Below are 27,997 nucleotides of genomic sequence, written 5' to 3'. Positions count from 1 at the left end.
AATGCCCTGCTCTCCAAGGAGCTGTGGCCCCTCCCCTTGTGAAGTGTGTCACCCCCAAGGGGGCTAGTTGCAAGGAGGAAGCTTCTGGTGCACAGAAACCCAGGATGATCTCCGCATACACATCCTCCTCCAGGTAGCTGCATTGACAGGGGGAGTTTCTGCCATTCATCCTCCACCAACTCATCACACACACACACCATCAATTCTCACTGTGCTCCTTCCTCCTTTTACCTTCGATCCCACAGTGGAACAGTAGGCAGGACACAAAAATCTGGTCTGGTGGGGGGTAATGTAGAGGGTAGATAAAGGGAAAGAACCCCCAACACACACGCACCCTAAAAGCAGCAAAGTGAAAATTCAGCACAGTACTGTCTCCCTCTCCCTTTCAAGCTGCTGGTGTGGCATAAAATAATGAACACAGGTGTGCAATGACAGGTAGGTTAATGGGAGAAAGAGCTGCTCTTCTGATGATTTTCAAGATTTTGTTCTACTGCAGGGTAGCTCTTGTAATAAGAATCCCTCCCTCTTTCCGGTTTAATTCTAAATCATCACATGCCACCATCAACATACGTGGTGTTGACAGTGCAATCATTTTATTCACTGATTCATTCATTTAATTTATATCCCATCTTTTCCTCCAAGAGGCTTCAGGTGACATGCAAAATTCTCGCCCCCCTCATTTAACCCTCCACAACAACCCTGCGGGGTAGATTAGGCTGAGTGGCAGTGACCAAGATCATGCAGTGTGCTTCATGGGAGAACACAAAGGTCCTGGGCCCCAAGGAACAAACCGCTGAGAGCTGCCTTGCTCAATGTGATGACCGCCAGATGTCTTGGACCACAACTCCCATCATGCCTGACCATTGGTCACACTGGCTGGGGCTGATCAGAGTTGGGAGTCCACCATCTGGAAGTCAGCCCTAGGAACACACAGGAAGCTGCCATATCATTGGTCCACCAAGCTCAGTATTGTTTACACTGACTGGCAGAGACTCACCAGGATTCCAGACTTGAATCTTTCATATTCTACACCTGAGGATGCCAGAGGTTGAACCTTCCCATTGCAAGGCATGCACTCTGCCATTGAGCTTCCCAAAATCAGGTTATAGGAAGCTGCTTCATACTGAATCAGGCCATTGCTCCACCCAACTCAACACTGACTGGCAGCAGCTTTTCAGGGTTTCAACAAGACTTCTTCCTAGCCCTATCTGGAGATGAACTAGATTCAGTCTGGGAACTTCACACATACTCCACCAATGAGCCATGACTTTTCTCCTAGGTTGAACCTATGGCTTCCAAGATTTTTCTAGACCCCCAACTCCCATCAACCCCAGCCAACATGGCCAATGGCCAGGGATGATGGAGACTGTAGTCCAACCATACCTGGAGACCCACAGGTTCTTCATCCCTGCTGTAGGGCGTTGTCAACTACAGGGATGGACCACCTGTGGTCCTCCATCCCTGACTATGGGTCATGCTGGTTGGGGCTGATGAGAGTTCCAACAACAGCAACATTTGGAGAGCACTAGGTTGGCAATGGCTGCACGGTTATCACTTGCTGATGGAATTGTCTGCTTTGGACAACATGGGTTGATCTACTGGAGTTGTGGGGAGAGAAGGATATTTCTGCTTACAGGTGGTTGCGCTGCGCTGGCTGTGTAAATATGCCAATAAAATGATTTACAAGCCTATAAAGATTGATAGCAACCCATGCACACCTGTGATTCTGGCATGACGCCAGTCTGAAGAGAGGGGAAGGCAGCAACATTTACACACATTTCACTGTATAGTCCCTAGGAGACAATCCCAACTAGCCACAAGAGGACAAGCTGGTTTGACTGCTTAAAAAGCCTTTCCTACATGGTCCGATAGGTCCACCGCCGGATGGAGATATGGTAGGATCCAGAGCATAACTTGTTAATCAGCTCATCATCAGTGGGGCTGCAGTGCAGTGGAACAAGGTCTTTGCATACAGAAGGTCCCCAATCCAATCCTGCAAGGGGAGGACCCCGGCTGCAGGAGAATAATCAGGAGCGGTTCCTCCTTTGCAGCTGTGACTTGAACTGCAAAGGAGGGTCTGTTGCTTTGGAGCCCTGGTTTGCATTCATGCTGCAGGGGGGCGGGAATAGGAGCTCTGAGCTCTCTTCCAGTTCTTCCTCTGCAGCAACCAAAGCTGAACTTCGCAGTGCCTGACATTATATATGATGTCAGGGGCAGGAAAGAACACAAGAGGAGCTCTGCTGGATCTGGCAAGTGATCTGTCTAGTCCAGCATCCTGTTCTCACAGGGGCTTGCCAGGTACCTGTGGGAAACCAGCAAGCAGGAGTACTCTCCCCTCCTGCAGTTTACAGAAAGTGGTATTCAGAAATATTGCTGTCTCTGGCAGAGGAGACAAAGCATAGCCATTATGGCTTTCAGCTGTTGATAGCCATGTCCTCCGTGCATTTTTCCAGTCCCCTTTTAAAGCCGTCCAAATTGGTGGCCATCCCTGCCTCCTGTGGGAGTTCCACAATTTAACTATGCACTGCATAAAGTACTTCCTTTTATCTGTCCTGAATCTTCCAACATTGTGCTTGATTGGACATCCAGGAGTGGATGGATGTCCACACCAAGGTGGGGGCAGCTTCCCAAAGTATCTTGGCGGGCAGATCTCCAATTCCTAATTACACCCCCAAGACAAAGGTTTCCCACCACTGCTGCAGACTTTTCTACACTACCCTGGGATCTTGTGGGCTGAACGACAGTCTAAAACTGCAATAAATAAGCAGATAAATAAGAGATCTGACTGAGATCCTAAAGCTGGAGAGTTTCTGCCATGGTGACCACAGTGCCAAGCTAGGTGATCCAGCTGTCTGAGCTGGTTCTAATGCATCCGCAGCACTGAGCATCTCAGGAATGTGTAATTCCTGGTGCAAACTGGCCTTGCCCAACTCTGCATGGCTTATTCCTCTAGCACAGATTTCTCCCAATCTGGCACCCTTCCATATGCTGTTGGACTCCAGCGCCCATCAGCCCCCAGAAGCACGGCCAAATGTCAGAGATGATGGGAGCAAGAGTCCAACAAGGGCACCAAGCTAGGAAATATTGCTCCAGGCCGCTCTGGCCTATGCTAATGGGCAGCAGCTCTCTAGAAGAGGCATTTCCCATAAGTTCCAGCCTGATTATTTTAACTGGATGTATCATGGACTGAGCCCAAGACCTTCCGCATGCCAAACAGCTGTGCCACCACTAAGCTATGGACCTCTCCTCCCTGATTTCAGCCACCTATGTAGATGCAAGCCACAAAGCCTCCACTCCTGGGCCAGCCACAGTGTCTAACCTACCTCACAGGGTAGGTGTGACGATAAAAGATGGGAAGGAGGAGAGCCATGCATGCTGCCTTGATCTCCTTGGAGGAAATAAATAAGCATATTCAGGTTTGCAGGCATTAATGCCTTACATCAGCATTATTTATTCCAAATAAAACATTATGCCAGGCAAAGCAAAGTTACAGGGTGGGAAATCGGGTCTCTGCCACAACTCAGCTTCCCATCCATTCCCCATCCCCCCAAAAATGTGCAAGTAAAAAAACCTAGGACTTCAGGGAGAGATCCCAGCCCCTTCCCTGTTGTGCTAGTGTTCTGCTTGCAGGGAGTTCCATAATGCAATTCACCAGTACTGCTACCTGCAGTCTGAAGCACCTTGTTCCCACCTCATACTGCTGCACATGCAGACCACATCTGGCAATGCAGGGGTAGCGACACTAGCCTCCGACGGAAGGTTCCCACTAAACACACTAATGCAAGGTGCTTAGCAACCAGAAAATAAATGACACCGGAGAAATGCAATTAAACTAATGGATCGTGAACATGGTTGCGGGAAATTTGTTTAGAGAGCCACATATGCTAATCCTGGAAATGTACGCCTGACACCATCCCTTAAGAACAGCCAAGCTTTACTAAAAATCATTTTTAAGACCATCCTTTCCCCAAAACCAAAGGGGAGAGCAGGCAGGAGGCCCTTGACCCAAAGCAACAAGAGGTCATATCAGGCAGGTGAGCGTGCCTGGTCACCTGCGGCAAACAATGTCACTTCAAATATACCAAGGAGAACAGCTTCTGTGAGCTGGGAGGAGTTGTGTGCCCTTGTTGCAGGGTGCTGACATGCCACATAAATGATATACAGGTAAGTGTGGTGGACTAGTGACTTGCAGGCTGGTTTGCATAGCTGGACACCAGCTCTCAACTGAAAAAATTGTAAGGTGTTCATGTCATGCCAGCCTCCAGGAGAGTGGAGAGACAAACCCACTATCCTTCCGCTATTTCTTACTCTGCGCTCATGGACCTCAGGGCTGCAGCATTGCCCGCTTCCAGACAGCAACTCTCTCTGGTTAACTTATTGAAAGAAATGTCTCAGAGTGGTCATTCCCTGCAACCCCACTCTCCCCCAGCATCACCAGCAACATTCAGGTGTCTTCCATCCCATACGTTGCACACAATGGCCATCTATGAGCTAAGCTTTCATACGCTTGAGTTTGGACTGACTGCCCTCCACAGAGGTCATTTTTAAAAAATGATTAGCATTTTCATAAAATGCTCAAGGCTACTGCTACTCTAACCTTTCCCCCAGATGCTGTTCAGAACCATTTAAGTACTTAACAATCATACATAACCAAGGCTGATTCACTGGGCAAGAAAGAAGGTATAGGTTTATGCTGCAAACTTTAAGCCCCCTGAGCAAATTGTATATTCACCCGCACAGTCCTTGCACTGCAATGGCAAGAGGCACATATATATATTTATTAATATGGGTATTTATTTATATACTGCTTGTAGCAGTTCACAGCTATAAAATCCATTATAAAATACATACATGGTTAAAATACCCAGTAGCAATTTGCTCAGAACATTTAAGAGCATACTAAATAAAATACAGAATAGCACAAGTTGAAAGCCTTGACTATTTGAACAGGCTTTTTTTAAATAACAAATTAAAAAAATAAAAGTTGAAGTTCAGTTTTGGGGGCCAGTTTGCCTAAACAGGTGTGTCTTCAGGAGCCGGCAGAATGCCAATACTGATGAAACCTCTCCTTTTCAGCTGGGAGAGCATTCCACAGCACTGGTGGCACCAATGAAAAAGCCCTGAAACCAGAGACTGCAGCACAACGCGGTGAGAATTGCCTTTTGCCAAACATCCTACCCAACCTCTCGGAAATCCAGTTTGTCATCTCTTAAGTAAAGTTAGAATCTTCTATTGAATCACAAGCTTATTCATGCCTGCAAGGAAAAAAAATATGAGCTAACCAACTCTCTATATCTTAGTATTTACCGGTAACTACCCAGGATCGCATTTAAATACAAAGCCCAGATGGATTTCTTTCTGATGAACATGTGAAACTAGAAATCTCACTTTCAATGGTGATCTCTCTGCCCCAAGAAAAATACTGCAGGCAGCTACCTAGTGACAGGTCACACACACGTGAAAAAGGTTCACATACTTCATCACTGACCCAGGATCTCTAGCTCTCCCTAGAGTATTCAGAAAAGAGAGGTTGGAAGTAGCTTAGACTTCCAGGCAAACAGATCTTACATATGAGCAAGCATTGCAGCGTTCAGTGGGGCTTTACATCATCGGTAAGCATGTACAGGATTGCAGCCTTCACAGCACTGCTTTGTTAAGCAACTTCAGCATTAAAGAAAAGAATCGTCCTCTTGCTAGATCACGGACTCATACGTTACTTGGATCACGAACATGCACTGGTCAATTGCACACCTTTCTGCAAAGTCCATTGACATGCTCTCTGCCAAACCTTCCTCTGAAATCGTTACAGAAAAACCAGGCAAACAAAAATAAAATAAGACTAAGAACGAGCCACGGTCCAAGGTTTCAAAAACTCTGCAAAAGACTTATTCAAGTCCTGCTCTCGCTTCATCGCATCTTTGGCTGATTTTTATTTTTTAAATGGTTTTTACTGTACTGATGAAACCGTATCACTTAACCATTTCTGAAACCAACCCCTCTCCGGGGAGGAAGGCGGGGAGCAGAAAGCATGCTGCCTTTTTTATTTGTGAGTATTTCTTCTTTTCTTTTCCTTACAATCTGAAGCGATCCCCTACTCGCAAGGGAAACTCCTTTTGCGCGAAGGCGGCGGCGCGGCGGATGAAAAGCCGAGCATCCTTTCCCGAATCGAAGGGATACAGGTAACAAATGAGAGATGAAAGGTAGAGAGAGAGAGAGAGAGAGAGAGAGAAGGGAAGGTCCACACAGGAAGCGTCAGCCCGGAGAGCTTTCCCGGTGCCCAAAGAGGCCAGCCCAGAGCGCAAAGGAGAAACCGCTGCAGGGGGGTGGAGGGGGGGACGGACCCGGTGCACTTCAACTCACCTTGAGCTGCTGCCAGTCCTCTGGTGCTGATCACACTTGCTATCAAAGTGGCCACATACCAAATCATAGTACTACCGCCCGCCGACCAGGAGCATCATCCTAGCTGCAAAGCGCCCTGCCCTGCCGGGGACCTTCTCATCTGCCCAGCCCAGCCCAGCCCGGGGCGAGTGCACAAGGCGCGCTGCCTCCCCCTCGTCTCCGCTTCCTTCTCATGCCCTCCGCAGCCCTCCTCCTGGCTGCCTCCCCGCCGCCCTCGCCATCCTGCCTCTCCCCGACGTGCAGCGGCACCTGCGCGGCTCGCGGAACGCACAGCCAGCAATGAGCGAGCGAGCGAGCGCCAGCCAGAGCGCACAACTCCTCTCCGGCGCGCAGCCTAGCCTGGGCCATTTGAGCCTCCTGGGCGACGCCCCCGCCGGCCGACGATTGGACGGCCGGGGAGAGAGGCGGGCCCCCATTGGCTCCGGGCGCAGACAACGCTAGGGAGGGGGGAGGGAGGGAGAGAAGCATCCCCCTCCTCCCCCCTCCTCCCAAGGTGGGTTGGAGCGTGCAATGCACAGAGCCGCAGAATCATGCGCAATGCCAGGGAGAAGGAGTTGGGTGCCTCCCCCCTTCTCTCCCTCCCCAGTCGCCTTTTCCTCCCTCCTTCCCTCTCTCCCTCCCTGCTCAAGCTGCATGGCCGGTTCCCCAAGAGGAGGGGGCTCCCTGGAGCAGGGTGAAGGGAGCAGCAAGGAGGAGGGGGTCCGTGCAGCGCGGGGGGGGGGCGGGGTGCTGGCTGCAGCCCCAGCTCTGCAGAGCTCCCCATTGCAGCTGGTGTGGAGGAGAAGGGAGGGAAGAGGAGGAGATGCCCCTTTCCAGAGCTCCGATGCACTTGCTCTCCACTTCGCCCGCCGCTTCCCACACTCCTGCCGATGACTCCGATCCCCGAGTGGGATGGCGGAGCTGTCAGCCTTTCACCCACTCGCCCTGCTTGCGCTCCTGCAGCTGAAACTCCTCTCTTCTCCCTCACCAGCCCTCCGTTCCTGCTGGTCTCCCTCCTTCCCCTGCCACCAACGACCAAGGTTTGCTTTGGGGGAGCCTGTGTGTATTGCATGCCGGAATTAGTAACCTTTTCCCTCTCCCCCAATATTCTGAGTGTGGTTGATTTCCCCCCCCCCGACTCCACAATTGAGTTTTAGGGTGCTGCAGGGTTCGCCTCCTAGCAAAATGCTCGTAGTCATGATGATGGACGGAGAGGTTTGGGGAGGGGGAGTCTTGGATCTTGCAAAGTCCGGGAGGGGGGCGTGCTTCCCACTCAGAGGCACATTGCAGCAGCCCTACCCTCCCGGACCCTCTCATGGGAGTCGTGCTGTCTCAGTGGCAGAGCACATCCTTTGCATGCAGACGATCCCAGGAGCGGAGACCTTCAAGGCAGGGCTGCGGGTAGAAGTCCGGGGACCCACTCAGCAGAACGAGCAGGAGGAGGCGGGTCCGAATGCATCAGGGCTAGCTTACCGCGTTTTGGAGTGACGTAATACTAGGCTTCCCCCAAAGAAGCCACTAGGAGAACAGGGTGCAGGAATAGATGGGCCGTTGGTCTTATCCATCTAAAGAGAAGGGCTGCAGCTTAGCGCAGGAATGTCCCAGCATCTCCAGGAATGTCCCCTTCCTGAAACCCTCTGCCAGCCAGGATGGACAATGCTAAGCTGGGTGGACCAATGATCTGACTCAATACAAGGCAGCTTCCTGCATTTCTCTGTAATGGTGGGATGTTATAAAGACCATAACGTCCATAATATAAAATCACCTCACTTCCCCGCTGGGTCCCAGATGAGAAAGCCCTCCTGTCTGAAACCCTCGAGAGATGCTGCCAATCAGTGTGGACAGTACAGGGCTAGATGGGAGACTGTTCTGACTCGGTAAAAGACAGCTAGCTCCCTGTGTGCTTAAGCGGAGGCGGGGTGTTTATCCCAGCCCATTATCCCCACCATGCAGCCCTTGGCTCTTGCTCTGATATGTGAAAAGTGCAACTGAAAACACCATTAGGGTGAAGGCTAAACCCACTCGCATCGCGCCAGCCATTGAAAGTCGCACCTGCTCCTCTGGTCGCCTAATTTTCTTTGTGTCTGGGTTATGCTGCAGCTGGGAGGGGGGACTGTTTTCAGCCCAAGGGCCATATCCCTTCATAGGCAACCTTCTGGGGCCACATAGCAGTAGTGAGCGGGGCCAGAGGCAAAGGTGGATGGAGCAACAGGTCATGTGTGACTCTTGCTTCATGCAGAGGGCCGCTGGAGGTTGCTGCACACACATGTACAAATATAGTTACATCTTCCAATAGACACTATCACAGTGCAATGCATAGCTGTCAACGTTTTCCTTTTTTTAAGGGAAATTCCCTTATTCCAAATAGGATTCCCCACAAAAAAAGGGAAAAGTTGACAGCTATGTGCAATGGTATTTTCAGCCAGGCGAAAGCATTTGAGGAAGTTAGTGGGGGGGTGGCCTGGAGGGAGGGGGGTGGCCTGGTGTTCAGGTTTCTAGCCCTTGTAATGCAATGGCACAAATTGTGGGGAGCTGAGGTGTATCTTAGAAAAGTGGGTCCTCTGGGTGCATTTATTTTGGGAATCCACATAAAAAGGGAATGTATTATTATTATTATTATTATTATTATTATGTTCCCTACAAGTGATTTTAAAAACATATGCATAAACGTATTAGGCCATAGAGAAGAAAAATCCCCATAACATTAACATTCCATACAAAATATTAAAAAACAGCCCCCACCAAACAATGTTAGAAAGCTTTGGCAGCACACTAACAATACAATAGGCTTAACTCAGTCTATGAAAGGCCTTGGGGCCAGGAGGCATGTTTTCACCTGCTTCCAAAAATATGTCAACAAAGGCACCAGGTGGACCTTGCTGTGGAGGGCATTCCGCAGGCAGGGAGCCATAACCAAAAAGGCCCTCTGTCATCCAGGGCTGGTTTTCAGCTGGAAATCACCTGAACTCAGATCTGGCACCTCTCAGCTGGGTGCCATTGCCATCATAAGAGAACAAGGGAGGCATTCATGGTGAGTTCTGGCACCTCTTTTTTCTAGAAAAAATGGCACTCGTCATCACCCTCTGAGCCTCCCTGAGAGGAGGGCCCCCAAGAAGGGCCTCAGATGACAATCAGAGGGTCCAGGTAGGTTCACATAGGGAGAGGTATTCCAAAAGGTATGGCAGGGATGCTCATCTATCAAGACTAAAGACCACCCTACCTTTTTAAGAAAGGTGGGGGGGTGTCAAAGTAACTCCTACCTACGTCTTGCCAAGCTCCAACCCTGGGTACTTAAAGTATCCTGGGCCCAAGTTGTTAAGAACCTTGTAAAGGAATACAAGACCCTTTTAATCAGCCCAATAACATAGGGAGACAGTGAAAGCTTCTAGGCACCAGAGTGCTGGTGGCAGCCTGTCCCCACGAGCAATTTATTGCGTGTGTGTGTTTGTGTGTGTGTACACATACATCAGAATTATTATTTTTTTAAGTCTGGCACAGCATTTAGGGTGACCTGATACAAAGGACAAGGCTTCTGTGCCCTTAACAGTCATACAGAAGAGAGATTTTTTGGAAGAGATGCTTTTCTCACCCATGCATAACACTCTAATAGGTCTTCATTTGGAAAAGGAAAGGTGCTAACTTGTGCAATATTTTCTCTCTCTCTCTCTCTCTCTCCACTGAAGGAGTCTCAAGGTGAATTGAACCTGAGAAGTTAATGGCACTCTGTACATGGACCATGACATTCATGTCCAGCCAGCTTTTATAAGTAAAGAAAGACCATTGCAATTGAGATATCAGGGAAAGGTACTCACACCAGATGCTGATTCTGCACTGTTTGACCTGCACAGCTAGGGGCATTCCAGACATTCAGTGTCTCGGTGGGACAAAACTACTGGGAGATCCAGGGGATTTTGCAGCTTTAAATAGTGTAACCAGAAGCCCACAGTTAATTATTTCAATTAAATGGAATGCCAGAGCTATTATAGGTCTTGTCAGTGCCACCATTAAAGCTGTGCAACATGATCCCTTGCAAATTTTCTCAGAAATAAGTGCTTTTGAATTAAATGGGGGGACTTTGTAGACCGGGTGCACAAGATTGCAGTCTTAGGCATAAAAGTGCTACTGTACACATGTACACACCAGTGACAAATGCCACAGTGTGTGCAATCACCCACAACGTACATGTGGGTTTCTTGCTATTTCCTACATGCAAATGTGTGCATGTAAAAACAAAAAATGCATTTGTTAGTAGCTGCGGACAGCGTTCTGAATCTGTCACAGTGACTGCAGGAGGGCAAGAAGCGGGAGCACAGCTTCACAGAAGGGGACGTGTTTGCATGCAGAAGGTCCCAGGTTCAGTCCCTGGTATTAAATGGGTCACATAGCAGTTAATGGGAAAGGCTTCTGCCTGTGGGCCCAGAAAACTACTGCCTCTCAGAGTAGAGAATATATAGGCTAGACAACAGGTGGAAACCTGTGGGTCCTTGCAGCCTCCTAAACCTACTCCATTCCTTCAATTCCATCAGAGTTTATAGAATCATAGAACTGTAGGAATGGGTTCCCAAGCAGGAGTCACAGATGAAGGATCCCTGTTCAAAAACCTCCAATGAAGGAGAGCCTGCCATGTTCCTTGTGGCTGATTCCCCACCCCCACCTGCTTTTAAAACTGTTTCCCCTCTTTCTACGTAGTTTCAGAACAATTAGAAGGATGGCTATTGATGTAAATAAATTGATTTCCCCACCACACACACACACACACACACACACACATTTTTTCCTAGTTGTATGGCTTGGGGTTGTGTGCTTTTATTTAAAATGCATCTCTGAGTTATTTGTGGGGCATAGGAATTCGTTCATTTCTCCCCCAAATATATATATAGTCTGGCCCCCCACAAGGTCTGAGGGACAGTGGACCGGTCCCCTGCTGAAAGAAGAAGAGGAGGAGGAGGAGGAGGAGGAGTTTAGATTTATCACTATCCTAAGGAGTCTCAAAGCGGCTAACAATCACCTTTCCCCTCCTCCCCCACAACAATCACTCTGTGATGTAAGTGAGGCTGAGAGACTTCAAAGAAATGCAACTAGACCAAGGTCACCCAGCAACTGCATGTGGAGGAGCAGGGAATTGAATCCGGTTCACCAGACTACGAGTCCACTGCTCTTAACCACTACACCACACTGAAAAAGTTTGCTGACCCCTGCACTAAAGTCAGAAAGATATTGCTTCCTGTACCAAAAAATAAATGCCTGTGTTGTTTTTTAAAAAAATAATGAAAGTAACCCCATCAAACTCAGTGGGACTTTTACTTCTAAGTGGACCTCAATCTGAGGTAACAATGGTGAAAATTCAATCAGGGTGGTTTTTATTTCAGATTAAATAATCTGGGGCACTTTTGTTGCTGGCTCCACCCACCACAGCTCTGGCTCCATGCACTACTGCCCTGTGACTTCCACAGATCACCCCCTAGGATTTCCACCCCAGTACTAAAAATTGGCAGAAAAGGACTATAGGTCACTTGACCAAGCATCTGCTTTTCATGCAGAAAGTCCCTGTGGCATCTTTGGGGAGGGCTGGGAGCAGGGCCATGAGGCAAGGGGAGGCAGTCACCTCAGGCAGAAGATCTGGGGGGGGGCTGCCCACTGCACCCTGGCTGCAGCTGTGACCCCACTGCCACACCCGTGTCCTCCCTGCCCACACTGCCACCGTGCTTTAAATGTATTTGGGAATGAGGCCAATGACATGTTCCAGAATACACCCCCCCTGTCGCCCCCCCCCCAATTCTGGTCCAGCAAGACTCTTTTTGCATTTTTTTGAGTTGTAGCAACAAGGCCCCAGGGCCAGCCAAGACCTTCTAGACAAAAGTTCCTAGAATCAGGGTCCCAGACCCTTTGCGATTTGCTTTCTTTGCAAAAACAGGAGACTTTGGGAGGAGGGGTGGGGAGAAAAAGCACCAAGTCAGCTCTTAATCCCTGGATCTGAAGTGAAAGCTTGCAAATTCCCTTCCAACAGCCTGATCACCTTGTGACTCAGATGGCATTCTTCTCATTGGGCTAAAAACAAAAACAAAAATAGGACAGAAGTGTCTAGACTCCTTGTATTAATTTATATTCTATCATCATCAACATCATCATCATCAATATTATTCCAGCCAAATGACCTGATAAGAAAACTGTCTTAAGAAGGGGGGTGCGGACTTTTACAACCTGAGGGCCACCTTCCCTTTTCAGAAACCTCCTGGGAGCCACATGCCAGTGGTGTGTAGGTTCAGAAGCAAAAGTGGGCTGAGCAAGGAATATACCTTTTACCTTTGTAAGTTAAGCTAATTTCTAAAAACACGCACACCACCCTCTCTACCTTCCATCCAGGGATGCTAAAGGCAGTTTCAGTGCTGAAGGACACATTCTTGGCAGGCAAAAATACTTGGGGGATGAAGCCAGTCCAGTGTGGTCTGCAGAGAATTCCAAGGGCCACATAGAGAGGCCTGGAGGGCTGGAGGTCTTCCACCCCAAATCTAAAGTCAGGGCAAAGACAGCCTGAGGCTTTCTAGAGGCTAACCTAACACAAGACAAACTCAAAATCTGCCACCCAAGGCAGGTGAGGACACATTACAGGTGGCCCAGTCAACCAAAATGTGTGTGTGTGTGTGTGTCAGACCCTCCAAGTGTCCCTGTTTTCTAGAGACAACCCTGATTTAGAGAAGCCATCCCGGTTTCTGATTTGATCCCTATTTTCATTGGAGAAATGGGGGGGGGGTAATGGAGTTATCTGACCCCCAAGCCCTCCTGTATAGGGAAGGTTTTTTTAAAATATTTAATGTTCAATTATGTTTTTATGTATGTTGGAAGCTGCCCAGAGTGGCTGGGGCAGCCCAGTAAGATGTGTGGGGTATTAATAGTAAAATTATCATTATGGAGTGGGATCTCCCTATTTTCATCAGAGAAATGTTGGAGGGTATGGTGTGTGTGTGTGTGTGTGTGTGTGTACACCCATGCAAGTGATTATGAGCAGATTCTACTGTGCAAATTATTGTTTTACATGACAAGGGCAAATCATGCTTGCACATTGTGCAAAACAGTGAAATGGTTGGAAAAAAATGCAGGCACACACACACAGACGCACGTCTGGAGCTTCTTCTAGAGTAGCGTTGGCCTTGGCTGCAAAGAGTCTCCCATGCAGTGGGGGGGGGCATGGAATTACCCATGGTTATATTCATACCAAGCATTTAGACCAATATGATGCCATTTCAAATGGTCATGGCTTTCCTAAAGCATTCTGGAAAGTGTAGTTTTTTTAAGGGAGCAGAGAGTTGTTAGAAGACCCCTCTTCCCTTCTCAGAGCTACAATTCCCAGAGTTCCCTGTGAAGAGGGATAGGCTGTTAAACCACTGTGGGGATTGTAATTCTGTGAGGAAAAATAGGGCTCCCCTACAACTCTCATTAACAACCATTAACAAACTACAGCTCCCAGAATCCCTTGGGGGGATGCCATGACTGTTTAAAGTGTCATCATAGTGCTTTAAATTCATGGTTTGAATGTGGCCCAACTCTATCCTCCGTCACACAAAGGCCCAGAATGAGGTGGCCTCAACCAACACCTCTTAGCACTTCCCAATTCAACCAACAAGGCAACATCAGGGATGTGGGTTGGGCTGCCAATGAACTTTGCCAGTTCCTCAAAACTAGGATTAGGAGAGCAAAACAAGCCCTCCAGTGAGATTTTGGAAGACATCAAGTAAGTTTTGAGATTTTATTTTAGCTCATTGCGTCTTTCCTTCCTCTCCCCTTTCCCTAGATGATCAGTGGTTCATCACTGACTAACTGTCACAGCTGGCTTGAGGGAGGAAACTATTTTTGATCTTCCAGTACCAGTCAGAATGATCCACCTGTGATTATGACTTTTTTCGGGGTGGGGGGGATAAAGCGATGTGTTAACTCATGCAGAATGGGTCAATTGAATCATATTAGCAGTTCTTCCTCCCGCTAGCACATTTCCCCAACATACCGTATTAGTCATCCGTCCCACTAATAGACTCACTTGCACAACATTCGCTGTATCAGACGGCAACAATTGTCTGTCGTGTCTTATTAACCTCCTATACGGCTTCGACTTGGGGAATATAATGCCCTGGTCTTATCTTGTCAATTACCTTTCCAATGAAACCCTGTCTTCGGTCGCTCCTTCCCTCCCCTCTCTAAGAACATAGGAAGCTCTCTTATTATGAGTCAGACCACTGGTCCATCAATTGGCAGCGACTTGCAGGTGGGGCTCTCTCTCTACTCCATCCTTATCTGGAAAGGCTGATGAGGACTGAACCTGGGACTTTCTGCATGTAAGCCAATGCTGCTACCACTGGGTTGCATGCTGTGGGAAACTGGGAAATCACAGGGCATTTAGATGCCCACCCACCCGCAGCCAGGGTCTCATGTGTTCTGTTGGTCTATATTTGGGGATCACTTTTAGAAAGTTGGTGTGCATCACCAGGAAGGCAATGGATAGAAGATGAAAGGGACCTGCAATGAGAGGCAGGCTAGAGAGGCTTCCTTGGCATGTGAGGTTGAGGGAAGAGAGGGATGAAAATGGGGATATCTAAATAATAACAATAATGATAATGTTATTATTTATACCCTGCCCATCTGACTCGGTTGCCACAGCTGCTCTGGGTGGCTTCCAACATATATAAAAACATTTTGTCATTTTGTTGTTGTTTAGTCATTTAGTCGTGTCCGACTTTTCGTGACCCCATGGACCAGAGCATGCCAGGCACTCCTATCTTCCACTGCCTCCCGCAGTTTGGTCAGACTCATGTTTGTAGCTTCGAGGACACTGTCCAACCATCTCGTCCTCTGTCGTCCCCTTCTCCTTGTGCCCTCCATCTTTCCCAACATCAGGGTCTTTTCCAGGGAATCTTCTCTTCTCATGAAATGGCCAAAGTACTGGTGCCTCAGCTTCAGGATCTGTCCTTCCAGGGAGCACTCAGGGCTGATTTCCTTAAGAATGGATAGGTTTGATCTTCTTGCAGTCCATTGGACTCTCAAGAGTCTCCTCCAGCACCATAATTATATAAAAGCATAATAAAGGATTAAACATTTTTTAAAAAATAACTTCTCTATACAGGGCTGCCTTCAGATGTCCTCTAAAGGTTGAATAGTTACTGATCTCCTTGGCTTGGGGGGGTCACATAGCTCCATACCCTCCAACATTTCTCTGATAAAAATAGGGATGTCCTAAGGAAAAGCAGGACAGTCTGGGATCAAATTAGAAACTGGGACAGCTTCTGTAAATCTGGGACTGTCCCTGGAAAATTGGGACACTTGGGGGGTCTGGGGGTGGGCTTCTTTTCCCTGGAAGCAGCCAGTTTGCCACCAGTTGCACCCGTGTCCTCATAAGGAGCAACATCTGTGAATCGCAATAAGGTGAAGCATAATAAAACAAGTTGTGGCTGTATATAAATTTTGTTTAATATAATTCTTTTTTAAAAAAAGTTCTCAGGGTTGCAAGGCCTTCAGTGAAGGCAAAAGAAGACCGCTACAGCAGATGCCTGACTCCACTGTGTCTGGAGGGCATCAGGTGGAGGACAAATGAGTTTTTCAGTGTTGACTGGAGCCAAGGATTGGGCTTGGCATGGGGTGAATGGAAGCTGACAGCGCAGGGCTTCTCTGAATGTTATCTCCCCCCGTTAATGAAGCCCTGCAGAAGTACAGCAGGTCCAAGGCAGACAGTGACAGAGAGGATCTTTGGCAGGTGTCTTCCATTTCCCCCATCACTGAAATGCAAGCCTGGGCTGGGAGGCAGCCATCTTGTCAAGGTCTAATGTTTCCACTGTGCTGCCACTCACTGACTGAGGGGGAATCAAAGGGTTTTAAAGCTGCTGCTATTGAAAGAGTTTTTCTCTCTCTTTCTCTCTATACACACACACATCTAGCAAAGAATTAACTGTGAGACGGGTAGGTCAGGCCTCAGCCAAGTCCTGGGACAGGCCTATAGCTGGGGGTCCAGTTCAGGCAGAGAATGCTGGCCCCGGGTCTGAGAGGAGCCTGGGCAAATTTGATGTCCTACTTGTGCTGTCGTTGCAGCAAAGCAAAAACAAAAATCAGATAAATCTACTCCCACTAATGGGCAACCCTTGAGAAATTTACCCTAGTAATAGAGAATTCATTCAACTATATTTTCTTGTTAGTTTTCAGCCTGAGGCTGGCATGTCTTAAGTATTTGTTAAATGATTTCTTTGTATTTCATTTTCCTTTTTTCCCGTATCTGTGTATTAGGAAGTATGGTCATGATCCAACCAAATTCAAGCATTTTGGATTATTTCAATGTACAAATTAAACCTTTGTTTAACCCTATCTCTTGCTGAAATAAATTGGATTAAAGGTTGTGATTCAGCAGGATTGATTTACAAGGAGACATGCATAGAGTCAGGCTGCAGAAGGATTGGATGGTGGAGAGTTTGTGCCACACATTTTTATACTTCATTTTTATGGATTTTCTTATATGCTTTTGTTAACACTCTCTCTCTCTCTCTCTCTCTCTCTCTCTCTCTCTCTCTCTCTCAAATGTCACTATGGTTTATGGTAACTTACAACATAACCAAGGCAGCAATCTTACCATACTTCCCTGGAGGTAAGTCCCATTGAATTCAGTGGGACTTACTTCTGAGTAGATAGGATTCCGCTATAAATTTGAAATTTGATCTTACCTGACAGCTACATGTTTTCTGACAGTGCTATGCTTTGCATCCCTCACTCTCTTTTTTAATACAGAAAATATTTGCAACCCTCTCAGTGATGCTGTACGAGGAAGGACCAACACTCGCTGAGAGCATCTGCTTTACATGCAGAAGGTCTCAAGTTCAATCCCTGGCTAGGGGTTGGGAAAGTTTCTCTGTGTGAAACCCTAGGGGGCTGCTGCCAGCCAGTGTTGACAGTACTGAATTAGATGGTATGACTTGGCATAAGTCAGTTTCCTATTTTCCTATGCACCACCAGGAACATAGGAAGCTGTCTTGTGTTGGGTCATTGGTTCATCTAGTTCAGTATTACCTATACTGATTGGCAGTGGCTCTCCATGGTCATATTTTAATTAATAATGTTTTAATGCCCCGGTGGATTTGTTATTCTGCATTTCAATTGTGTATTATAATTGTAAGCCACTTAGAAGATGTTTGGGCATATAAGGGGTATATAAAAACATCTTTTCATTCCTCATATGAATGGGCTGAAGCATTGCAGCTTCATTGGGATTGGATATTGCTGAGCTGTGCCAGGATCATTTGTTTTCTTTCTAGTATCCAAGGTACCAGTGCAGTGCAGCATCTTCACATGTGACCTCCTTGCATATGTGGTGACTTTCCATTGGTCTTGGAATACAAAATCTGGAGTTGCTTAGCATAAAAAAGAGTTTCTTAATCATTATGGTCTTCGTTACAGCATGCATGCAGGTAGAGAGGATCAGCAAGTGTAGGTTGTGTGGGTGGAATCTTTTAATGAGACAGACCAACTCGTGAAGAGCCCCATGACCTGGAGCATGGAAGGACGATTTACAGGAGATGGGTAAAAATGGTAGGAGAGAAAAACAACAGTGACTTTACTGTGGGTGTCTGCTAGAGACCGCCAAGCCAGACTGAAGACTCGGATGATGCCTTCCTAGAGCAGATTACCAAGCATTCAAAAAGAAGAGATACAGTAATCATGGGAGAATTCAGCTACTCTGATATCTGTTGAAACTCAAACCCTGCCAAGAATCTAAGGTCTCTAAGGTCTAACAAATTCCTCCATTGCGTCGCTGACCATTTCATTTGCCAGAAGGTGGAAGAAACAACAAGGAGAACATCTTTCTTGGACTTGGTCCTCACCAACTTGGAATATCTGAATGATGAAAAAGAAATACTGGAAACTATGGGAGGAAGTGATCATGTCCTCTTGGGTTTCATAATACAGAGGTAAGGGAAAGTTGAGTGTAGTCGGACATCCACTCTGGATTTTAAGAAGGCTGGTTTAAAAAATGCTTAAGGAACTTCTGGGTGAGATCCCATGGTGAGAGGCCCAGCATGGGTTTCTCTAAAACAAGTCATGCCAGATGAATCTCCTTCCTTCCTTCCTTCCTTCCTTCCTTCCTTCCTTCCTTCCTTCCTTCCTTTCTTTCTTTCCTTCTTTCCTTCTTTCCTTCTTTCCTTCTTTCCTTCTTTCCTTTTAATAGAGTTACAAGTTTGGTGGATATGAGGAATGCTGTGGACATAGTATATATTGATTTCAGTAAGGCTTTTGACAAGCTGGAACATGTGCAGAGGAGGGCAACCAAGATGATCAAGGGTTTGGAAACCAAGCCGTATATGAGGAAGGGTTGAGGGAGTTTGGTATGTTTAGCCTGGAAAAGAGGAGACTGAAAGGAGATATGATAGCCATCTTCAAATATCTAAAGGGACATCACATGGAAGATGGAGCAAGCTTGTTTGCTGCTGCTCCAGAGGCTAGGACCTGAACCAATGGCTTCAAGTTACAAGAAATGAGGAAGTATTTTCTGATAGTAAGAACTGTTTAGCAATGGAACAGACTCCCTTGGACGGTGGTGGACTCTCCTTCATCAGAGGTTTCTAAGCAGAGGTTGGGTGGCCATCTGTCATGGATGCTTTAGGTGAGATTCCTGCTTTGCAAGGTTTGGACTAGATGACCCTCAGGGTCCCTTCCAACTCTACAATTCTATGAATACAAAAAATCCCCAAGAGCTTTCTATGGGCAGCTTAGATGAAGGTTTGATCCTTATACAATGGCTGCATAAGAGCAGAATTACAGTGGGTGGCACATTTCCCCAGTGCTTTCACCTCAGGCCATTCCTGTCCATTTATACCATCAATAGTCTTTCACTGTGTTTGTATCAAGAGTTGCCTTGAGATCCAGCAATGGGTGTTGAATCCAGAAAGACCCAATTTGCTTGCCAGCACAGAGCACTGAAGGACAGTAGAGGGCGACATTTGAAATCACATACAACTAATAGACTTTTCTAAATAATGATGGTGGTGGTAGTAGTGGAGAAAGGTAGTTTAGTAATGACTGGCCTTCTTCCTTTCCTGCATGTTGAGAGACCCTCCTGTGCTCCCATTTCTCAAGCAACAGAACAGCTATACACAAAATGCTCTATCAGTATCCATCACTCAGCCAACAAGAATATCCATAGCCCAATGGATGCGGCTGGGTTCTGTAAATGGCAGGCTGGCTCCTGGAGGAGACACAGCTCAATGGCAGAGCACATGCTTTGTACAGAAGGGGTCCTTCCTTCAGTCCCTGGCATATGCAGGTAGCACTGGGAAACACTCCTACCTGAAATGCTGGAGTCCCTCTTCCAGTCAGTTTAGGTTAGCTGTGGGGAACCAAGGCCTGCAAAGTTGTTGCTGGACTACAGCTCCCATAACCCTTGACCATTTGCTGGGTTGCCTGCAGCTTATGGGACCTGGAATCTATCCATGATGGCTATGTTGGACTTTCGTTGTTGGAGGCAGTATACCTTTGAATACTATCTTCTGGGAATCACATGGGAGAGTACTGTTGTGCCTACGTTCTGCTTGCAGGTTTCTCATGAGTATCTGGCTGGCCACCATGAGAACAGAGTGCTGGACTAGGTGGGGCTTTGGCCTGATCCAGCAGGGCTTTCATCTGTTCACCACCCTTGGTAGACAGTGCTGAGCTAGGTGGACCAATGTTACATCAGCATCCTATGTTCCTTGCTTCAGCTGAAATATGAGGCAGATGAACCCATCTGGCTCTCAGGGTTCCTTGAGGGCTGCATCACCACACATAACCATTATCATCCCAACCACCCTGTGACGTAGGTTAGGCTGACACACTGTGACTTGGCCTGTCAGCTTCATGGCCAAGTGGGGATTTGAACCCTGGTCTCCTAGGTTCTAGTCCAGCACTCTAACCACTACACTACACTGCACTGGCTGTCATTGGAACGTTTCAATGTCCTTCAGATTAGCTTTTGCTTTGTGCCAGGTACCGTACTTTATGTCTACAGCCCTGTCATGTGTGGCTTCGCAAGATCTGTTTTCTGTGTCCTCTCTGCCTGGGAAGCAGGACCATGGATAGCTCACTGTGGAGTTTTCCAGAGCCTAAGAAGTGACTTCTTTAAAAAGCACAGCTGCTTCTCTAGTGACTTCAGAAGCTATATAAAGGTTTTTCACAGGGTCAGTAAATTATATCATTGTTAAGACTAACTGGTACACAAAAAGCTGCCTCACTCAGGATTTAATACACACCCACTTCCAGTGAACATACCTTTTCTTTTTCTTTTCTTAATTTGCAATGCTATATATCCACCAGGATTTAGCAGATCTATGTTATGGCACTTCAGCTCCCCCCAAGTTCTCTATTCCACACCTTTAACTTACATTGAGAAGATCAAGAAATGGGAGGAGGACAGAATCATTTTTTAAATATTTAAATACAGGGAGAGATTAATTTTTAAAAAAAAATCAACAAAGAGGGGAAACAAATAGGCATTTTGAACTGAGGCGCTTTGTTGAATTACTTCAAGGAGTTTGGTGCAGTATCACCCCTTATATTCACAACAACCCTGCAAAGTAGGTTAGGGTGGGTGAAGTACCACATAATGCAATTCAAGGCTGAGAAGGAAGTTGAACCTTGGTCTCATGGAGCACTGTAACCACCACACTACACACACTCTCGTGGTCTGAAGCCTTGCTTAGTTTTGTCTGTTGATTATTTCAGTGTTACAGTTGGATGGAGGAATCCCACACAGTTTGAGCCCAGCCAGAACTGTGTGGCATGCTTTCAGGTTACATACAGGTATGTTGCAAATAAAATAAAAGCAACATCTATTAGTCGCATTTTAGGGAGCTCAGGAAAGTGTGCACAGTCTCCCTGCCTTCAAATTCATAGCAACCTGTGAGGCAGATAAAATGGAGGGCCCCTCCAGATGACCTATTTACCAAACATTCATCCCGATTTGCCTGCACAAAGCTTATGCGGAGGCTAGAATATATATCTGGCCTTTGCTGAGCATTCATTAAAAGTCTGATCTTTTGCAGAAGCAAGTTTGTTGCGCAAGACTATAATTGCACAACCTGGATTTGCCGGTAAACAATTGAATCCCCATCCAAAAGCATTTGCATTCTGTTTTTTATTGACCATTCATTCTGACTTGTTATGGAGGAGGTAGACAACAATAAGCATCCATCCTGATTTGCTTGCATGGATAATAAAGGGAGGAAATTTTGCTATACTTGCCCTGAATATTATTGTATACATTTTTCATACTTGCTCAGTGTTTGTTCTTTATTTGGATTCATTTTCCCCTTATTACATATATATTTTTAACTTCGTTCAGTCAATTGTTATTATGTACTTGATTTGATGTTTTGTTGTTGTTTAGTCCTGTCCAACTCTTCGTGACCCCATGGACCAGAGCACGCCAGGCACTCCTGTCTTCCACTGCCTCCCGCAGTTTGGTCAGACTCATGCTGGTAGCTTCGAGAACACTGTCCAACCATCTCATCCTCTGTCGTCCCCTTCTTCTTGTGCCCTCCATCTTTCCCAACATCAGGGTCTTTTCCAGGGAGTCTTCTCTTCTCATGAAGTGGCCAAAGTATTGGAGCCTCAGCTTCAGGATCTGTCCTTCCAGTGAGCACTCAGGGCTGATTTCCTTAAGAATGGATATGTTTGATCTTCTTGCAGTCCATGGGACTCTCAAGAGTCTCCTCCAGCACCATAATTCAAAAGCATCAATTCTTTGGCGATCAGCCTTCTTTATGGTCCAGCTCTCACTTCCATACATCACTACTGGGAAAACCATGGCTTTTACTATACGGACCTTTGTTGGCAAGGTGATGTCTCTGCTTTTTAATATGTTGTCTAGGTTTGCCATCGCCTTTCTCTCCAGGAGCAGGCATCTTTTAATTTCGTGACTGCTGTCACCATCTGCAGTGATCATGGAGCCCAAGAAAGTAAAATCTCTCACTGCCTCCATTTCTTCCCCTTCTATTTGCCAGGATGTGATGGGCCCAGTGGCCATGATCTTCACTTTTTTGATGTTGAGCTTCAGACCATATTTTGCGCTCTCTTTCACCCTCATTAAAAGGTTCTTTAATTCCTCCTCACTTTCTGCCATCAAGGTGGTGTCATCTGCATATCTGAGGTTGTTGATATTTCTTCCGGCGATCTTAATTCTGGTTTGGGATTCATCCAGCCCAGCCTTTCGCATGATGAATTCTGCATATAAGTTAAATAAGCAGGGAGACAATATACAGCCTTGCCGTACTCCTTTCCCAATTTTGAACCAATCAGTTGTTCCATATCCAGTTCTAACTGTAGCTTCTTGTCCAACATAGAGATTTCTCAGGAGACAGATGAGGTGATCAGGCAGTCCCATTTCTTTAAGAACTTGCCATAGTTTGCTGTGGTCAACACAGTCAAAGGCTTTTGCATAGTCAATGAAGCAGAAGTACAGTGGTACCTCGCAAGACGAATGCCTCGCAAGACGAAAAATGCACAAGACGAAAGAGTTTTCCGTTTTTTGAGTCGTTCCGCAAGACGAATTTCCCTATGGGCTTGCTTCGCAAGACGAAACGTCTTGCGAGTTTTGCGAGTTTGTTTCCTTTTTCTTAAAGCCGCTAAGCCGCTAAGCCGTTAATAGCCACTAAGCCGCTAAGCCGTTAATAGCCGCTAAGCCGCTAAGCCGCTAATAGCCGCTAAACCGCTAATAGCTGTGCTTCGCAAGACGAAAAAACCACAAGACGAAGAGACTCGCGGAACGGATTAATTTCGTCTTGCGAGGCACCACTGTAGATGTCTTTCTGGAACTCTCTAGCTTTCTCCATAATCCAGCGCATGTTTGCAATTTGGTCTCTGGTTCCTCTGGTTCCCTTTGAAATCCAGCTTGCGCTTCTGGGAGTTCTCGGTCCACATACTGCTTAAGCCTTCCTTGTAGAATTTTAAGCATAACCTTGCTAGCGTGTGAAATGAGTGCAATTGTGCGGTAGTTGGAGCATTCTTTGGCACTGCCCTTCTTTGGGATTGGGATGTAGACTGATCTTCTCCAATCCTCTGGCCACTGCTGAGTTTTCCAAATTTGCTGGCATATTGAGTGTAGCACCTTAACAGCATCATCTTTTAAAATTTTAAATAGTTCAGCTGGAATATCATCACTTCCACTGGCCTTGTTATTAGCAGTGCTTTCTAAGGCCCATTTGACTTCACTCTCCAGGATGTCTGGCTCAAGGTCAGCAACCACACTACCTGGGGTATACGAGACATCCATTTCTTTCTGGTATAGTTCCTTTGTGTATTCTTGCCACCTCTTCTTGATGTCTTCTGCTTCTGTTAGGTCCTTTCCACTTTTGTCTTTTATTATGGTAATCTTCGTACAAAATGTTCCTTTCATATCTCCAATTTTCTTGAACAGATCTCTGGTTTTTCCCATTCTATTGTTTTCCTCTATTTCTGTGCATTGCTCGTTTAAGAAGGCCTTCTTGTCTCTCCTTGCTATTTTTTGGAAATCTGCATTCAATTTCCTATATCTTTCACTATCTCCCTCGTATTTTGCTTGCCTTCTCTCCCCCACTATTTGTAAGGCCTCGTTGGACAGCCACTTTGCTTTCTTGCATTTCCTTTTTATTGGGATGGTTTTAGTTGCTGCCTCCTGTATAATGCTACGAGCCTCCATCCATAGTTCTTCAGTCACTCTGTCCACCAAATCTAAATCCTTAAACCTGTTCCTCACTTCCACTGTGTATTCATAAGGGATTTGATTTAGATTGTATCTTACCAGCCCAGTGGTTTTTCCTACTTTCTTCAGTTTAAGCTTGACTTTTGCTATAAGAAGCTGATGATCTGAGCCACAGTCAGCTCCAGGTCTTGTTTTTGCTGACTGTGATTTGATGTTTAAGATTTACCAAAACTTAATAAAAAAACCTAAACATCCATAAAATCTTCTGACTTCTATATGACCAGAATGAAGCGTAATGCATAAAGATAAGAGTCATATGCAGTGTTCCACCCACTTTTACGTCACCCCACCCACTAATAACATGTGGCCCATGATGGAAAGTAGTCCGTCTCAAACAGCTTACCCACTCTGCCTCTAAAATGACTTGCATTGGCATAAGTCATACTATTCCCCTGTTTTGGGGACATGGGAGAGACTATAGCTCAGAATATTTTGAGCTGAACTGGGAGAAGCTTGTGTGCCGCTACTTAACACACCCAGGCAAAGAAAACTAACAGCAGAGAGGTCTGATTAGCCTTTCTGTGACGCTTGAGACAAAGGTGACATCAGATGCACACTGAGTTCCTCCTAATATCATTTTTATTGTACATCTGTGATGCTATTGGCACAGTTATACTTGACTCTGCTTTCAATACTGCTTGTGTTTGCAAAAGTTTCAGGGCAGAAATGTAAAAGATATAAGTTTAATGTGCATGAAATATAATGTTTATATGCCTTGAAGTTTTTTTGAGGGAACAAGTGTAAAGGTTTGCATTTGCAAAGTAGATAAGTTTGCATTAGGCAGGAGGTTTCACTCTGGTAAATGCAGCAGAAAAGGTTGGATGTTTCCATTTCAGTCTTTAAGTGAACTGATGAGTCATCACCGGAAACCCGAACAATCTCTCTTCAGGGAAGAAGAAACCTGAGACCTCAGAGTCTAAGTCACTAATGGAACCATCCACAAAGATGGAACAAGCAAGTTGCTTAATATCTCTCTCTGGGACCAGACAGAGGAACATTTATTGAATTGTACTGAGGACTAAAAAGAAGATATAACCACATTGCTTGCTTGATTAAGAGCAATGTGTTATAATTAAACTCTATACAATACAAAGTAACTATTTTAAGACTTTTCTGCAGTAAACCTTTGAAACTCATTCTTGTGGTGGAGAGCAGTTTATTTTCTACTCTACACAAGCTCCAGATCAGGAATTCTGTTGCAACAGAATCCAGCAAGACATACTGCTTTGTTTCCAATTGGTGCATGTGCTTTAGCTTTCTGCTGAAATCCTGTAACTTTTTATACCACAAATGTTCTCTCTCTCTCTTTGTGGGGGGGGGGGCATGCATGTCTTGCATTTGTTGTGCTATAGTTCACGAATGTCCTTCCAGTTGGCAATAATTCAATAATGCCGAGGATGCATCACAGGACAACTTAGAAAGTGGAATGGTGTGTGAGCAGAGCAGTATAAATGCACCACCAATGCAAGATTATGCATCCATGGCATGTTGCAGACTACACCTGCAAAGAAGCACCATTCTGGAGGGATCCACTGTCTTCCTAGGCCAGTGGTTTGAAGTGGCCATTGACTTGTTTGATTGTTTGTTCCTTGGGTTGCTTGTAAGCCTGCAGCAGTCACTGGAACAAGGGAACCAGAAACATTTTAATGAACACAGGGGACTGATGCCTTCAGGCCTTTTGGAGCTCGAGAATCCCATCCCAGAACAGAAGATGTTGCATAGGAAAACAAGCAAGCGTATCAGAATGATTGTGCCTGATCTGCATGGCATGGGTCTACAGACCCCTGCAAAGAAGCATAGGAGGGCTGTACTTGCAAGAGAGATACAGTGGTTGATGGGAAGCTTAAAGTGTTCCCCACTTGTGGCTTTTCTCTCCACACCCCTGGGGCATTTTTCCTTGTGTGATGTGGGAATGTTAGCTGGGGGGCAGGGGAAGGATATGGGGCAAGTCCATGGTGGGTAGAGAGTTCAGTGCAACCTCTCCCTCTCTCTTTCTCTCTCACCACTGCTTTCCCTTCTCCTCCAAATTATCCTGCCAATTTGCATTACCCAGGATTCCCAGGCCTGCATTTACCACAAGAAGCATACATCAGCTTGTACTTGGGGGAATGTCGTGGGGCAATGGAGAGGAGAAGATTTATGAGAGGGGAGAGTAAACTGGTTATGTCATTGAAGGCATCGTTTAATCAGCTAGGAGCTGCATCGGCCCTTTATTGCATTGGTTTTTCCATCTCAGCAGCATTATGCTGAGCACTGATAGATGAATCAGTATAAAGGTGTCAATCCCGTCCTCAGATGTGGAGACATATATATCTGGTCTGCAGAACATGCAAAGAAGGAGTGGCATCAACATCCAACTGCGGGAGCACTTGCCAAGGGCCCACGGGGTTGGCAGCTATGTCAAATTGAGCCCACTTGCTACCCCAAACTCAATTTTTACCTGGCAGTGGGTGTCTGTCTGCAGTTTCAAAATGTCCCAGGTTGCAGTGCTGTGAATATCCTGTGGAAGCCATGTTGTTCAATTCAACAATTGCAGTGGAAGCAGACTGGACGCCACAACAGTGCCGCTATTCGCAGCCTTGACGGAAGCTCAACGGAACATATCCACAATGCTCAGGCCCTATGGATGGCAGGTGAAGCCCAGTTGATGGTGCCACTTTAGGCTGCTGCCCGGTTGGCTTTGACCCATGACAGGGCCTTCTCAGTGGTGGTTTCCCTGCTTCTGGAATGCCCTCCCTGGGCGTTGATTTTTGAGATAAGTTTAAAGACTTTCAATCTATATAAAGTGAAAGAGGTGTCTAAAGAGAGTTCACTGGCAAGATAAGATTCATGATCCCAACTAAGCATCGTGCTGCCTTTACTTCAGAGATCCTGCCTGCCTTTTCCCAAAGCTTGAGTCTCTTAACCCCAGGGTTGTGGGTTCAAGCCTCACATTGGGTGAAAGATTATTGCATTGCAGGGGGTTGGACTAGATGACCCCTGGGGACCCTTCTAACTCTTCAGTTCTATTGTTCTATTATTCTCCTACTGGAGCAGCAGTGTGGGCGCACTGGGAAACCTTGTGAATAATTGCCAATCAATATTTAGTAGTCATTAATGCAGAGCTCCTGAATTCCACAGCCTGTATTATTTATATACTGTCATCCTGGTCCTTTACAGAATAACCGAAGAGGAAACAAATGATCCCTGCCCCGAGCAGCTTACAATCTATGTGTTTGACCCACAGGGCAAGGCTATGAGCAGAAGAAAGCCGAAGTAAATTTAGCCTGTTTTAGTATTTTAACTTCTGTGTGTTTTAAAGTAGAGTTGCAATAAATCTTTCTTGATCTTATCCCTTTATCTTTTTGGTAAATTGCTTTGAGGGTTTTGTTTTGTTTTTACAATCAAGTGGTGTATAAATTTTTATCATACAAACAAACAAATGGGATGTGGCGCTTTGTATTTTACAGAACTAGCATTTCCCAGCTGCTAAAAGCATAAGAACAGAAGGATAGCCTGCTACATCAGGCCCAGGGCCCATTTAGACCAGCAACCTGTTCTCACTGTGACCAACCAGATGCCTGCAGGGGAAGACAGCCATCATGACTACTAGCCATCGATAGCCGTCTCCATGAATTTGTCTAATCCTTTTTTAAACCCATTTGAGTTGGTGGCCATCACTGCCTCCTGCGCCAGTGAGTTCCGTAGTTTAAGTCCTTTCTTTTATCTGTCCTGAATCTTCCATCATTCAGCTTCACTGGGTGTCCACAAGTTCTAGAGTTATGGGATGTCAAGGAGATAAAGAACTACATAACGTTTAGAAGACATCTGAAGGCAGCCCTGTATTGGGAAGTTTTTAATGTTTGACACTTTACTATGTTTTTATAAATGCTGTAAGCTGTC

General features: G+C 46.2%; 1 protein-coding gene and 1 long non-coding RNA gene across 7 annotated transcripts in view; one reads left to right on the top strand and one right to left on the bottom strand.

The window, feature by feature from the left end:
• Window positions 1-6,723, bottom strand: part of IGSF9B (immunoglobulin superfamily member 9B) — a 118,413-nt gene extending 111,690 nt beyond the window's left edge. For all 6 annotated transcript variants that reach the window (XR_014519952.1, XM_083479165.1, XM_083479166.1 and 3 more), the window contains exon 1: window positions 6,361-6,723. Coding sequence is in view for 5 of the 6 variants with exons in the window: in XM_083479165.1 (XP_083335291.1) it covers window positions 6,361-6,427 (67 nt within the window). In the remaining variant the exon portion in view is untranslated. The remainder of the gene's footprint in view (window positions 1-6,360) is intronic.
• Window positions 1-27,997, top strand: part of LOC310695342 — a 362,862-nt gene that overhangs the window by 83,237 nt on the left and 251,628 nt on the right. The gene's annotated exons all lie outside the window — the stretch shown is intronic.

The sequence above is a fragment of the Podarcis liolepis genome, assembly GCF_965112155.1.
Source record: "Podarcis liolepis genome assembly, chromosome: 16".
NCBI lineage: Eukaryota > Metazoa > Chordata > Lepidosauria > Squamata > Lacertidae > Podarcis > Podarcis liolepis.
This window is presented reverse-complemented; position numbering and strand designations above follow the sequence as displayed.